Source organism: Ascaphus truei, chromosome 4, assembly GCF_040206685.1.
Source record: "Ascaphus truei isolate aAscTru1 chromosome 4, aAscTru1.hap1, whole genome shotgun sequence".
Taxonomy (NCBI): Eukaryota; Metazoa; Chordata; class Amphibia; order Anura; family Ascaphidae; genus Ascaphus; species Ascaphus truei.
Genome location: NC_134486.1, coordinates 29090413 through 29106090, shown reverse-complemented (window position 1 = coordinate 29106090; position 15678 = coordinate 29090413). Strand labels below are relative to the sequence as shown.

At 44.1% G+C, this 15678-nt stretch overlaps 1 protein-coding gene across 1 annotated transcript in view; it reads right to left on the bottom strand.

Annotated features, from left to right (window-relative positions):
- Positions 1–382: 382 nt before the first annotated feature.
- ITPKB (inositol-trisphosphate 3-kinase B) overlaps positions 383–15678 on the bottom strand; it is a 123336-nt gene continuing 108040 nt past the window's right edge. Inside the window, exons 7-8 of the mRNA XM_075595483.1 lie at positions 13786–13857; positions 383–2956 (exon numbers count right to left, since the gene is read on the bottom strand). Coding sequence (XP_075451598.1) covers positions 2741–2956; positions 13786–13857 — 288 coding nt within the window. The 3' untranslated portion in view covers positions 383–2740. The remainder of the gene's footprint in view (positions 2957–13785; positions 13858–15678) is intronic.

Below are 15678 nucleotides of genomic sequence, written 5' to 3'. Positions count from 1 at the left end.
TCAGGAGCGCATAACACAATCTCACAGGAGGTGGAATAGAAGAGGACGATGGCTCTTTTTCTCCGTCGCCGGTGACGGAGCGATCACACGATGGCTTCGGGTGAGCGGTGACGTGACGGAGGGGCTGTGGCACTCTGGTGCGGCGGCCCCTCCAACACTCAAAGGTTTACGGCTGATACCTTCAAAGCAATGTATTTTCCTCCGAAAACGAGCCTTTTGTGAAACATGATGACGTGTACTTATCTGTGTTTTCCAAAGTGTTCTGCAGTAGCACTTCAGAATAATACATGCAGCCATCACTGGGATGAACCAATGCAGCACATTTGTGATCTGTGTACTGTATCTTCCAAATGGGGAAGGGGATAAATGAACCACATCTGTACCCAATTACAGATGGGTAAGATGAGGCACAAGGAGAAAACACAGATCTGCCCAGATCACAGAAAGTAATTGCAAGTGGCTTAGAGTGGAATTGAACCCACAAGCTTTAAGGCCCAAACTTAATTACTATGCCATATTTCTTCCTTATACACGTAGTATACATTTATCTTGGAAGTACTCTGAATCTTCCATTGACTATAAGACCTGCGGTGGTTTAGTAATAGGTCAATGTCCTGTCGGAAAGACAGAGAATTTGTCAAGCCGTAAACAAATAGGAAGATAAATGATCTAAAGCACCAAACTTGATTCTTTTGCAACAAGTGATACTTTTAATGGACCAATATAAGAGCTAAGGATCAATAGGTTTTCTTAAATATATTACTGATTGAGATATTGAGATATACTGTACTTCTTGATTATAAGTTTGTTCTGAAAGGCACAGGGAGATAAAGTGATTTGTCCAAGACCCTACACATCATGGGAAGACGTCTTCCCTATGCTGGGGAAGGTTTTAGTTCAATTCATTTGAATGGAGCTGAACCCTTCTCAAGCACTGGGAACCGGCTTCACAAGGTATTGATTAGTGGCCAGACTGTAAGTAGCCCACGCAGGAATTAAATACACACACACACACACACACACACACACACATACATACATACTATATATATATATATATATATATATATATATATATATATATATATATATATATATATATATATATATATATATATATGTATATGTCAGTGCATGACTAAGGGGGACAAGTTACACAACAGTGACATAAGCTTCCAACAAGCAGTGTGCTGTGGCCAGAAGAAACCGGGCAGTTTGTTTTGGTGCAAACGGTGTCATGTAGACCCAACCACAGAATATTAAATCGGCTCGCACACACATTGCATCAAACTGTTAATGAACTTTGCGACTTACCCCTCACCTGTCTAGCAACTTCCTTACCAGGAAACGTATCACTTAGTAATACTGTACTTAGAAGTAACATCTCACCGGCATCAGGTTCAAGCCTCACCTGCCAATCATACCTGCATACAAATCTGATGTGGACTCACTGAAAGGTACCACAATCTGGAAATATATATATATTATTTTTCAGGACCAATATGTCTAATGACACGTGCAACCAAAGGGTTAATACAAGCACAAAATGATAACACATCAATGCATCTGCAATTTGTTAAAAGAGTTTGTCTTTTGGATGGTTCTATAAAAGGTATTTAAAGAGCTACGTTGCACGGAAACAAACGTCATTTTATCCCTTTCTCAGTCCTATGACCTGATAATGTAGATACTGTACATGTCCAGTTATTACGCAAAACTGGGCAAAGTCAGCACACAAAACTTATTAATAAAAGAAAAGGGATCCTATTGGAAGTATTATTTTCTCGGATGAATGTGATGCACTGGTGTTGCTGGTTTGCCCCCCAGTTTAACAACAGGAAGACGTGGAAATAACCTCGAGAGGGCTTTAAATATGTTTTCCTACTCTGACATCGTGGGGGTAGTGGGGGAGGCGTATATCACGTCTCACAGCTTCACAAACAGTGCAAAAACGAAGTTAAAAGACCCTGCCCCAGATTTACCACACAAGAAAATCCCATTGGTTTTAATTGACGTGTTTTTCCCTAATAAATCTGTCTTTTTGGGCCTTAATTTTGCAGCTGGGAGATATATAGACCCTTACATGGTGTCTATTAGTTTCCAGTCAGCTGGGCTCTCTTCAAAATTGGTGATACATTTATGAAGTGCTTACAGGATGGTTCAGTGAAGAAATCAGTGGGTTGGAGGAGTTATTTGATCAATAAAAAGCGTTAGAACTGAGCTCGCACAAACTGATGTAAGGTATCAGCTGCATGAAACTTTAGAAGCACATTTCTTACAGACTAGCTGTTAACAGCAGACAAGCTATGTGATCTGAAGATAGGTAGCCTGGTACCCAGCTTTGTCTTTATTATTATGTAACCAATGGGCTATTCAATAAGTGGCCCACATGCGTTTTAACTCGGGGAAAACCTTACAATAAAGGAGCAAATAAATCTTGTGTTGAACTGAAACAGAGAAGGAGTGTGTGATAAAAGGAACAACTCAGATCAGTGTGTACGGTCAGTAAGCTGCTTCAGATCTCCACTATAAGCCATCAGCAACACTATATATAAAAACAAATAAAAAGATTAGCCATTTTGTTCTGGTAAGTGAACTATTTACATAAACCTAAAACCACAAGAACCTGTTGCTGCTGTAAGCCCCCTCCAGCAGTACAGGGTGTTGTTATACAATGGACAGAGTCATCTCGTAGTGCATTCCTACAGTGTCAGTTTGGGGTGGTGGAGTGGATACGGCATTATTCCTTATCTTCTTCCTGTGCCAGCTCCGCCATGATGTCTATCAAGTTATCCAGTCCCCAGAGGTAGCCGTCCTCGCGGTTCCCTTCCAACCAGGGCACTCTGTGGTTTAGGACGTCTCCTTCTGGCAGTGGGGTGGTTTTCCCAAAGTCAATCATCCACGCGTTGGCGTGATCGTTCTTATCGTGGATAAAAAGTAGGGAGCTTCCGATCACCTGCAAGGGGAAGACAACCAACGGGTTATTACTATGTATTCGCACATTGTCTGGACTTCATGCTTTGCTATACAAGCGGACAGAGAATAAAAACCATTTGGTGACAGCGGGATCTGCAAAGCAGCGCAGTGCCATACGCCAGTAAATGGGTTTAAATATAGAGAAGTTATATAGTACATGGGTATGTGTACCTGACATACATTGCAATTAAACACAGGGAACAGGGAGTCAGGCCCTGAAGAGTGTAGAATCCCACTGTTAAGCTTTACCAGCTGTATTGGTCCTGATGCCTGTGATATAAAGTGCACTTTAGTTTGATGAAGGGAACCACTTTGTCCTGCTGCAGCAAGGAAGGGATTCATCCTACAATGAGTTGGAAGATGGCACTTGTCTACAGTTTACAGTCGTGCCCCGACAAAATTAATGAAGAGCGTTTGGGTGTAGGCTTCCCATAAAGTAATCTAATGGTCTACATGAGCATATTTAGTACAGGGGACCATCTTCACAAAGTGCTTCACACAAGGGGGTATATGTATCAATGCCAAAGTAATGCAATTCCAAAACATTGCTCCTGGTGGGTCAATGAAAAAATCCTATTCAAATAAATGGGATATTTTCCTTTGGCACATGTATTGTCATGTTCTCTTGCTCTTGCACTCTTGCCTTGTATGCTAAGCATGAACATCAATATTAAAATACGCACATTGGCCTTTGACCAAAAAACTGGGTGAATATTTTGTCCAACTGCACGGTATCCCTAGACTAGTTCGGATTTTTGGACGTCTGATTAAATTATCCTAACCATATCCACTTTGCAAAACTGGCATTTTGACAGCTTCCGTACACACTTATTCTGCAAAACTCAGTATCCCGAAAGCTAAAGTACTTGGCACATTTGCTTTCTCTTAGGCAACTGTTAACAGCACCACACACAAACCTCTCACAAGTTTATGAATAGATAATAATACCTTTTTGTAAGACAGTAAGTGAGTCATTAAGAAGGATTAAGACACTTTGTTTCAACAAAGAGCCATATTTAACAGCTTACAATGTTCAATAAAATCCAGACCTCCGGACTAAAGATCCATCACGCTCTAGCCACACGTGCTTAACATGCTGTAAGTAAAACTTAGGAGCCAAACAATACAAGATCAAGCCAAAGGTCTTAGTAATATTACCCAGTGCATGGTTTAAAAGAAAAGAAAATTCTTCTTGGGAGGTAACACAAGTTCTGGCACTTTCAATGCACGCAATGTCATATTTATGCATTGCAGGGACAAACAGAGCATACATGGCAGACCAAAAAACGAGTAGATAGAAAACGCCCTTCATGCTCCAAATGTGTTTATGCAGCTGTCAATGTGCTGCTATGGTCTGAACCGACTCGGGCTGCAGCAATTTTACTGTTAAGGATAGACCTACTGTACTCCCTACTCCAATTAAGAAGGGTGGTATTGATAGGGCTGCCAAGAATGACACAATGAAATCAGCATTGAGGCGATATATTTGAACAAGTCATTTCAGATGCATTGTACTTCAACTGTGGCAACAAAGGCAAACTATTCACATCTCCAAGAAAAAGTAACATGATCCAAGGAAAGGGATTTCAGCTGGAGAGAAGCAGAGACAGATTTAGGAGCGAGTGGAGTATAGAGGTGGTATTTAGAATAGTTTTAGAGGAGATAGCTGAGAGGCTGGAAGGCTGCACAGTAGAAAGTTTCATTAATCACGACGGGAGAGAATGGGCAAATGTGATTTTTAGCATTAGAACCACTGAGGAACGGGCGTTAGAAAAAAACAAACGTCAGGTTTTAGTATGATTGTGAGACAGAGTGCTTGGGGTACTGGGTGTATGGTAGTGCTAGCAACATTAGTGGATAAGGGGGCAATAGGGTCAGGATTGCGAGTAAGTATAACGAGTACCCTTTTCCAGATATTAAGATTAAAACGACAATGGACCATCCGGGATGATATGGTGGAGAATGAATCGCTAAAATGTTGGCACCCATGAAGTCTTTAAGTAAAGAATATCAATTTATTAAATAAAAAGATTCTTATTGAATACGTTGATATTCTTCTTCACTTAAAGACGTTATTATTGCCAACATTTTTGTGATTTATTCCATCCACAGATTCCCCCCCTTGGACTTTGCTATTCATGCCCATGTGGCAATGTATACCTCAGTATAGGGAATGCTCCTATCTAAAGATGTGATATGGTGGAGAGACATTACAAGACTTTGATCTGGGCAGCAGGCGTCATGTTTGGGTTTGCACAGTCAATTTTTGTGTCATCAATGTAGATGTGATATTTGAACCCAAAACTTTGATAAGGTTGCCTGCAGAAAATGTGAAGAGAAAAGAAGTCTCCGGACAGACCCAATGGGTACACCTACAGAGAGACTGACTAAAGTAAGAGGAGGTGTTTGCAAAAGAGACACTGAAAGTACTATGGTAGAGGTAGGAGGAAATCCAGGATAGAGTGTTGTTATGGATTCCAAGTGTATGGAGAATGTGAAAGAGAAAAAAGGGTGGATCATAGTGTCAAAAAACGCAGAGAGGTTGAGTAATACAGATGTAGTCAGACTTCCTGTCCCCATAGCTATAAAGCAATACACCTTGGCAGTGGGGGGTCTGTTCTTGCGAGCCGGACCCCCCCACGGTGAGATTTGATTTCCCTTGGTTGGGGGATGCCACAGTCAGGATTCCACCTTTCCCCCAACAGGGTGATCATTAAATCTGTTTACATCTGTATGAGCAGGGTTTAACGATCTTGGTCTTTGGCAGCATGAAGGTCATTAGTTATTTTGGTTACGGCTGTTTTAGTGGAGTAAACAATGTCGAAACTCAATTATAGAGGTCTAGGAGAGAATATCAGTTAAGAAAACGGATCAGGCGAGAGACTACAAGCCGTTAAATGAGTTTGAAGGCAAAATGCAGAAGGGAGACAGGGTGATAGAGAGACATGTAGGGCGAAAGGTGTTATTGTTTTTGAATAGGTAGAACTATTGCATGCTTGAAAGAGGTGGGAAAGTTGCTAGAGCTGAGAGAAGAATTAAAAATATGCGTTGAGTGTAGGGATTAGATTGGAAGCCAGAGGAGATGGGAGGGAATGGGGTCAAGAGGGGAAGTGGTAGAAGAAGAGGAGGAGAACAGCAGAGACACTTCCTCCTCTGTGACAGAGGAGAAAGAGTAAAGGAAGGTGGGAGGCGAGTTAGGAAGAGGTGTGGAATATGGGGATGATACAGAGAACCTTCACGGATGGAATCCACTTTTGTCTTGAAATAGTCATCAAAGTCCTGAGGTGAAATAGAGGAAGAAAGACAGCTAACAGATGGTGGTTTGAGTAGAGAGTCAAAGACAGAAAAGTAGCTTTTTTTTAGCCCGGGAGAGGGCAGAGTTGAAACATTTTGATGTGAAGGTAATCTGCGAGAGTATGAGTATTCCTCTAGAGGCATTCAGAGGAGCGAGTGCAGGAGCGGAGCATGTGTGTGTGGCAGTTTTGTCAAAGTGTGGGGATGGAAGGATGAGAACGGAAGAGAGTAACAGGGGCATTTAGATCAAAAAGAGGAGCCTAGGGCAGAGCTATAGTTCATGACGGCAGTTATAGATGGCTGAGGTTAGTCAGCTCTTCTATACAAGGGCCGCAAGCGCAGCGGCAGGGAGCGGGGAGCCGACAGACAGCGGCGAAGACGGGAAAATAATATTTTCGCGCCGCTACCGGCGCTGAATGTATGTATATATATGTGTGTGTGTGTTTGTGTGTCTGCACAAATTTTATAAATATTTTATTTTTACCAATGTTTTTTTTTAATAAATAATAAATTACACACACACACACACACACACACACACACACACACACACACAGCTCACAATATACTTACAAAAAGCATGCGGCACGTGCACGCGCCTTCAAAAAGGCACACGCGCGCGCACGGCCGCACACACTATATACTGTAACAGCCCTTAGGGAGGAAATAGATACATTAGAGGGATAAGTGGTTGTAGTGAAAACTAAGTCAAGATACTGGCCATCCATGTAGGAGCTGACTGCCGTCCATTGGTGAAGGCCAAAGGAAAAGAATAGCAAAGCCCAATGGGAGAGAGTGGTCATCAATATTGCATGGAAAAGAGAACAGGTCGGAGGTGAGCCAAGATGAAAAAAATCAGAGGGAAAGGTAAAAGGGGATAAGTGGAGGTAGGTAAAGATAATATATAATAACTAGCCCCCTGCCCTTTATAATAACTAGTTCCCTGCCCCTTATAATAACTAGCCTCATAATAACTAGTTCCCTGCACCATATGATAACTAATCCCCTGCACCTTATAACTAGTCTGCTGCCCCTTATGATAACTAGTCCCCTGCCCCTTATAATAAATAGTCCCCTGCACCTTATAACTAGCCTCCTGGCCCTTATAATAACTAGTCCCCTGCACCTTATGATAACTAGTCCCTGCCCCTTATAATAACTTGTCCCCTGCCCCTTATAATAACAAGTCCCCTGCCCTTTCCATTTACTTATTGTAACTACCTGCCTTTATAACACCTCTCCCACATCAGTGCTGTCAGTGCTATCAGTGCTATCAGTGTACCACACATGAATTGTTGATGAGATTGTACTGCACTGTGTGTGATTAGCTTCATCCATTCTCTTGCTAAGAAGTGTGCAGCGAAGTGGTCTGCAGCTGCCTCTTCAGAAGCATAATGAGGGTAAACGTGTCCTGGCCTGAGCCTGGGAAAACTTCCCACATACAGTACTTGAAACACTAGGGAATATGCTTCTTGTCAAAAATGTAAATAAACATGTAGTAGTGGAGCAGCTTTTAGTTTTCAAGCAGCTTGGATAATATTTGTTGTGCTCGTGTTGCTAGGCTTTTGGTTTTAGCTTTTCAGGAAGTGTAGTTACTACATGTTCAGGCGATGAGATCATCACATTCCATAGCAGCCGCATCACTTCCATTCCCGAGTAAGCTGTAAGGTAGGGACATTGTGTTTGCCACCGTTGACAAGCTGCGCTGAAGTTCCCTTTCCTTTGTGACTTCTTTTTCCTCTGGGAGACCTGCAGACTTAGGCCGCGCATATTGTGCCCGCGAGCGGCGACGCGACGGGACAGGTGACATCACCCGTCGACCGTCAGCGAAAGTTATATTTCGTTTTGCGGCGGCGTCGCAGGCATACCGGCATTTGATTGGTTTAGGGGCTCACATGAGGTGACAGCCCTTGAAAACTCAAATATTGCTAGCTTCCAAAGTTGGCGGCGGCGGCAATGCATTTTTTTGGGGGCGGCTTCGCCGGCACTATACGCACGGCCTTAAGTCAGTGAATGCAGCTTCAAAAAAAAGCAATGTGTCCCCACCATTCTTCCAGTGCCTGACAATGTCTCATTGTAATGATCCGCAAAGTTACAACCGCAGAGCAAATAAAGGATCCTTATCTCTTGAAGCAAGCAATACCCTATGAAGTAGGTCCTGCAATGTTTACATAGTGTTATTTATTTTATTTATAAAATGTTTTACCAGGGAGTAATACATTGAGAGTTACCTCTCGTTTTCAAGTATATCCTGGGCAGAGTTTTGGGTGACAATGCATGGTTACGTTAAATGAGCAGGGTTAAACATTACATTTACAGACATTTCATGCACAGTTAGAGGTAATATATATTATAGGCGTATGTAACAGTTACAGACCAGATTAAAAAGTGTGACAGCCTTAGTTTTGAAAGAACTTAGACTGGTGGCGGCTGTGAGAGTCTCCGGTAGGTTGTTCCAGTTTTTGGGGTGCACGGTAAGAGAAGGAGGAGCGGCCGGATACTTTGTTGAACCTTGAGACCATGAACAGTCTTTTGGAGTCAGATCTCGGGTGATAAGTGCTGCATGTGGTAGGGGTGAGGAGATTGTTCCGATATGAGGGCAGTTGCCCAGAAAGTATTTGAAGGCAAGACAGGAATGGTGAACTTTGCGCCTGACCATTTCGCAGTGATGTGTGTTGTAGTTACATTGGAGGACAAAGTGGCGTAATGAGTTGTAGAAGGTGTCAAGTTTGCTAAGGTGAGTTTGGGGTGCTGTACCATATACTATGTCCCCATTGTCTATAATTCGCATTATCATCTGCTGTGCAATGCGCTTTCTGACCAGCGGGCTTAGGGAGGATTTGTTACAATAAAGTATACCTAGTTTGGCATAGATTTTGGATGTCAGAGTATCAATATGCAGCCCGAATAGTGGGAGACAAACCGAATTCCCAGATACTCAAAACTAGTGACAGGGGCTAGGATGGTATTAGCATTAATTCTGAGCTGTAGCTCTGTCGTTGGAAGCTTTAGAAATTTAGCCTTAGTCCCAAATACCCGATACAGTTTTGTCTGCATTTAAAAACAGTTGGTTTTGGAAATTCAGTATTCAAATCTTGAAAAATTAAGTTGAAGTACATGTCCAAGGTCAGTGAGGCTAGTGCTGCATACATATAAGATTGTTTAATTTACATTGCATTGTAGCTGTCCGGCCTTCATGCCTCTCACCTGTCTCCCCTACAATCTATCCTTTACACAGCTGCCAGAATCACTCTACTCTTTCCTAAATCTGTCTCAGCGTCTCCCCTGCTGAAATCACTCTCCAGGCTTCCTATCAAATCTCGCATCGCACACTGAATTCTCCTCACTTTAAAGCTTTACACTCTTCTGCCCCTCCTTACATCTCAGCCCTAATTTCTTGCTATGCACCATCCCGACTCTTGCGTTCTGCTCAAGGATGTATTCTCTCTACCCCCTTGTATCTAAAGCCCTCTCCCGCCTTAAACCCTTCTAACCGACTGCCCCGCGCCTCTGGAATGCCCTTCCCCGCAATAGTCGAATAGCACCCTCTCTATCCACCTTTAAGACCCACCTTAAGACACACTTGCTTATAGAAGCATATGAATAGCACCGTGGCTAATACTATACACATGATACATAAAGCTTGGCCCCCTGCAGACGCACTTACCAGAACTCCCTCCCACTGTCTCGGTACGTGCTCCCTACCAATTAGATTGTAAGCTCTTCGGAGCAGAGACTCCTCTTCCACAATGTTACTTTTATGTCTGATGCACTTATTCGCATGATGTGTTATTTGTTTTTTATATGATTGTCAAGTGTATTACTACTGTGAAGTGCTATGTACATTAATGGCACTATGTAAATAAAGACATACATACATACATACAATCTGTAGATAGATTATTAATGAAGACTGAAAAGAAAAGTGGCCCCAGAAGAGAGCCTTACAGAACCCCACAGGTGATATTCAAGGGGTTAGAGTTAGAGCCAGAGTTAGACACAGATCTACCTGATAGGTAGGAGTTAAACCAATTTAAAGCATGTTCCCCTATTCCAGAGCACTGGAGCTTGTTTAACAAGATAACATGATCAACAGTGTCAAAAGCCTTCGCAAAATCTAGGAATATTGCACCAGTGAGTTGTCCCAGTTCCATTCTGCACTAAATCTCATGCAAACTTTTAAGAGTGTTTTGGGCGAAAGCCAAATTGGAGTTGGCTAAGGAAATTTGTCTGGGTGTAGTAATCACTTAATTGGGAGTGGACACATTTTTCCATGACTTTGGATAGTATTGGGAGAAGAGAGATTGGCCTGTAGTTTGAGACAAGTTTTTGTCCCCACTTTTGTAGACTGGGTCAACTGTAGCAGTTTTCCAGGTCTGCGGGATATGGCCTGCAGACAGGATAGAGTTGATTAGAGAGGCAAGCGGTTTGGCAATGGCTGGGGCACCAAGTCGTAGGAACTTTGATTGCAGTAGGTCAGGTCCCCATTGGCTGCTTAGTTGTAATGTTAAGAGCACCTGTGTACTGTTCTCCTCAGATACTGGGACGAACTGAAAAATGTAAGCACTGTTGGGAGGGGTATTAACGGCAGGGCACTTGTGTGACTGTGTTTTGCTTCTAGGAGATGGCAGCTCTGGAGAGATTGGGAGGATATATGTACAGTATACAGCTGATACGTGCATTTCTTGTTTGAAATTGTATATTTTTTCTTTTAGGGTTGTGATACCATCACTGTCCTCCAGGTGCTGGAACAGTGCAGTAAGGGACCTTTTCAGCTCTCAGAGTTAATCCTCTAGAGTAGCCAGCAGCAGCTGCTGCCTAATTAATCAGGCTAGACTCCTTGAGTGAACAAGGAAGTGTTTAAGGCCGATATAGGGAACTGCCATGCTGGGAGTGACACAGAGTGAGAGAGATTATTTTCCCCTAAGAAGGAAGGACGAGAGACAACTTCAGTCCTCCAGGGCCACCGCCTGGGCAGGTTTGCATAGGGTTACCATACATCTGAATTTCCCCGGACATGTCCGGCTTTTTGGTCCGTAAATTGCCGTCCGGGATTTTGGCATTATTATATTTGGAAAAAAATTGCCCCCAAAGAAGAGTTGAAGGAGCGCAGCAGTGCGGTGACAGAAGGCGGGGGATGGTGGGTGAAGAGGAGAACCATGGTGGCGGCAGAGAGCAGTGATGGAGCTCACCCCGGCGGTATATGACCAAGAAGTCAATTACAACTACCGGTGTCTGCTGGGACGGGCTCCAGCACTTCTCCTTCTCCTCCCGTCGCTGCCATCCCTGAGCTCTACCGCAAGGTAAGTGGGGAACAGCGAGAGAGGGGCCGGGAGGAGGCCGGGGGCTAAGAGACTTCAGGAATACGGGGCGGGGGGCTGTGAGGAGGAAGAGGATGGGGCTGTGAGGTTGAGGGAAGAAGTGGTGGCTGGGGGAGGAGGGGGCTGAGAGTTGGAGGGGGGCTGATGACATGTAGTGCACAGCATATATAAAACACATTAATAAACGCTCTTTTTGGAATGTTCAAATATGGTAACCCTAGGTTTTAAGGATATCCCTGCTTCAGCTCAAGTGGCTCAGTCAAAGACTGAGTCAAAGACTGAGCCACCTGTGCTGAAGCAGGGATATCCTGAAAACCTGACCTGTTGGGGTTCCTTGAGAACTGGAGTTGCCCACCCCATGGCAAGGCTTATAGAGACATCACGGGCCAGTCCTGCTGGGGTGCCCTGACACCCAGAACGCTGAGATATAAAATCTGCCAGTGTTCTTTACCTTTGGACTTTAATGTAACTTAATGGAGCAATTCATGCCCTTTTATTTATCATTTTTTTAACATAGGATTGCAGCAGAGGCGTCTCCGGAGCTGAACCCCATTCATTTCAGGGAGCCCCTGTATCCCGAGATATACCACCCACGGGGGTGCCGGTATCTCGGCTAAGTTTAAAGCTCTCGCGGCAAGTGGGCCAATAGATGAAGATGAACCTGGTGATGCCACGGCTTCCTATTGGCCCGTATGGCCAGGGAGCTTTGAAACGCCGCTATTACATGAACGCTGCTAGCCGAGCGGAGTGGCTACTGGCACCCCCTATGCAGGTAAGTATCTCCAGAAGCAGGGGGGCCCCCGGCGCGGCAATTAACTGGGTTCAGCTCTAAAGACCTCCTGCTTTAATGTTCAACGTAAAAAACATTTGCCCCCCCCCCCCCCAAAAATCGCATGCTTGGACTGCCTCTTTAAGAAATTCCAGTACTAAGTACCACAGCCCAGTGCAAGTCAGACAGAGGACATGAGTAGTCACGGCCCCACTGGGTTTCAAGGGGAAATGCCTAGTCTCAATGCTTGGCATCTCCAGCATTTAAAGGGATACTGATCAAAAGCTGCACTCGTCTGGGAAGAGGAAACGGTCTCACACGGAATGTTTCTCTTCTGTAAGTAAAGGTCACGCCCCGTGTAACTTCTGCATTCTGTTACTTTACGTGACACTGTCACACCTCCGTGATGTCTTTATCTTGTTATTAAGAAATATTTTTTGAGAAGATTTGGGCTGTAATATGGATGTGTAAATGAAGTTAACGCCCGCTTGTTGTGGTTGACTGCAGGCTTTATATTTTTTTTTTCCTACCAATGTGTAACCCTGAGACCACATACATTTATATTAACATTGGACAACCCAGCGCTTGCTCGTCTCCGGGAATCTACCGGATGTTATAGAAGAACCCGCGCCACACTCCTTCCTCCAGTTTGCCTGGACAGGAGCTCGGTTACAAATATAAATAAAATGTACCGTGTATGAAATGCCCCTGCAAGATGTCAGGCGAGGTCAATATTCCCCAGATGGCAAACCCCACAAGGGAACAACCAAGCTTCATATTTTATTCGAATAAACAATCCCGTCCATTTTATCGGATTCAGTATCCATACAGTTGTAGCCCAACTTACATTCTTTGTGACTGAGCTTTGCTTTGATCCTCTAGGGCAGCGGTGCGCAAAGTGGGGGGCGCGACACCCAGGGGGGGCGCGACACCCAGGGGGGGCACGTGACTGACTGCGGGGGGCACGGGGTTTACAGAGGCCCCGCGCGCTTCCCGAAGGCACTTAAATTAAGTGCCAGGGGAGCTGGCACTTAATGCGCTATTGTAATGCGCTATTACAGATTGTTGGGGTTCCTTCCAATGCATCTGATCTCAGATGCGCTATTAGAGGGGGTTGGGGTTCCTTACAATGCATCTGATCTCAGACACGCTATTACAGATTGTTGGGGTTCCTTACAATGCATCTGATCTCAGACGCGCTATTACAGATTGTTGGTGTTCCTTACAAGGCATCTGATCTCAGACGCGGTATTACAGATTGTTGCGGTTCCTTACATTGCATGCAGGAAAGTCGTGAAGGAACTATCCATGCCAAATGGTTTCTGCGTATCAATAACGATAGTGCTGGGGATATTCATGTAGTCTTATTGTGATAGAACCCTCATTTTAAGGGCTGCAAAGTACTCACACGTTTGCACTTCTTACCTCGTGGCTTTTAAAGAAAGGTGAGATTTCCAGCATGGTGCGTATCTCCTTTAGACGAATGAGGTAAGACTTCTGGAAACAAACATAAAAAAAAATCTCAGCCATAAAAGAATAGTGTATGATCCTAATGATACACGTTATAAGGAGAGCAGCATAACTTAAACATTTACATTTGTAATAAGATCGTTTGTAGGTGTTTTTAGACCAAAACACAGAAATATTAATACATTATGACAATTTATTTAACATTATTCAGAATTACACATTTTAAGACACAACTGGCTGCGATGGAAACATGCTACTTCTAATGCCAAGATTTACAGTTGACAGGAGGATGAGCGGCTTGGTTAATTAAGTTCAGGAAAGGCACTCACAATGATATGGAACCTAAAATCCTGGGTTAATTGACTAACCTCCCTACAATAATACAATTAGATTCTAATTTCTTCATGGACTAAATGGCAGTTTTCCCTTTTATAGGGAGGTGAAACGTATCAATGGTAATTAAAAAGCACAAATAGTGGTATATGCCCATTTATACAAAAAGGTCATACATTTGGCCCATAGTGGCAAATTCATCAAGTGGCGGTGCTGGTTATCGCACTTGTCCCAGCGTTAACTGGTCACCCGTACCAGCACTTGTCTCTAAGGTCATGCACACCCAAGTCTCTAAGGTCATGCACACCCGAGACCACACAGAATGCCAATGGGTGAGCTTAAACTAGGAAGTTTTAATCCCTTAACCCCTCTACAACACACTCAGAAATAATGCTGGAATACAGCAAAGTCCGCCGACACATGAGAAAAAGGCTGTGCACAGCAGAGACAAGCTGTGATAACTACACATCCTGCCAGTCGTATGCGAGAGAAGTAACATACTGCGCCATGTTGCAGATCAACCAAGGTGTACTGTACATGCAGACTGGGGCAGGTACAACCATTCTAAGAAAGTGTCACTAATAGATAGATAGATAGATAGATAATCTGAGGAAATGGCTAAACGTTCATATCATTGTCTAAAAAAATAGGAACTCATGGGGTAAAAAGTGCCCAAAACCCTCCACTTTACAGTGTACAGGAAATAAAAATGCCACATGTGCGCACATAAACGTCTCAGACAGGTCCATACACCTGCCTTTCAGTTAGCTTACAGTGCTTCCACTGCAGCCAGGGATTCTGGGTAACGACATGCAAATGAGCACTCACTGTGAGTCACTTTTTGCTTCTTGTCCATTTTAACATGGACCCCTATAAGCATATGCCTGCCGTATTACACCGCTTTTCAGCACAGCCTGGGTTAAAGAAGTGAATAGCCAACAAACCAGCTCTCAGGCAGCTTGTTAGGCTCAGACAGCAATACGGGTTAACTTTGTTTTTTTTTAAAATATGTATTTTTTTATTGCAGGTTTGAAGCAGAGGAGCTCCGGGGCTGAGCTGTGTTATTCCAGCTCCAGGGCTGAGCTGTGTTATTCCAGCTCCGGGGCTGAGCTGTGTTATTCCAGCTCCAGGGCTGAGCTGTGTTATTCCAGCTCCGGGGCTGAGCTGTGTTATTCCAGCTCCGGGGCTGAGCTGTGTTATTCCAGCTCCGGGGCTGAGCTGTGTTATTCCAGCTCCGGGGCTGAGCTGTGTTATTCCAGCTCCAGGGCTGAGCTGTGTTATTCCAGCTCCGGGGCTGAGCTGTGTTATTCCAGCTCCGGGGCTGAGCTGTGTTATTCCAGCTCCGGGGCTGAGCTGTGTTATTCCAGCTCCGGGGCTGAGCTGTGTTATTCCAGCTCCGGGGCTGAGCTGTGTTATTCCAGCTCCGGGGCTGAGCTGTGTTATTCCAGCTCCGGGGCTGAGCTGTGTTATTCCAGCTCCGGGGCTGAGCTGTGTTATTCCAGCTCCGGGGCTGAG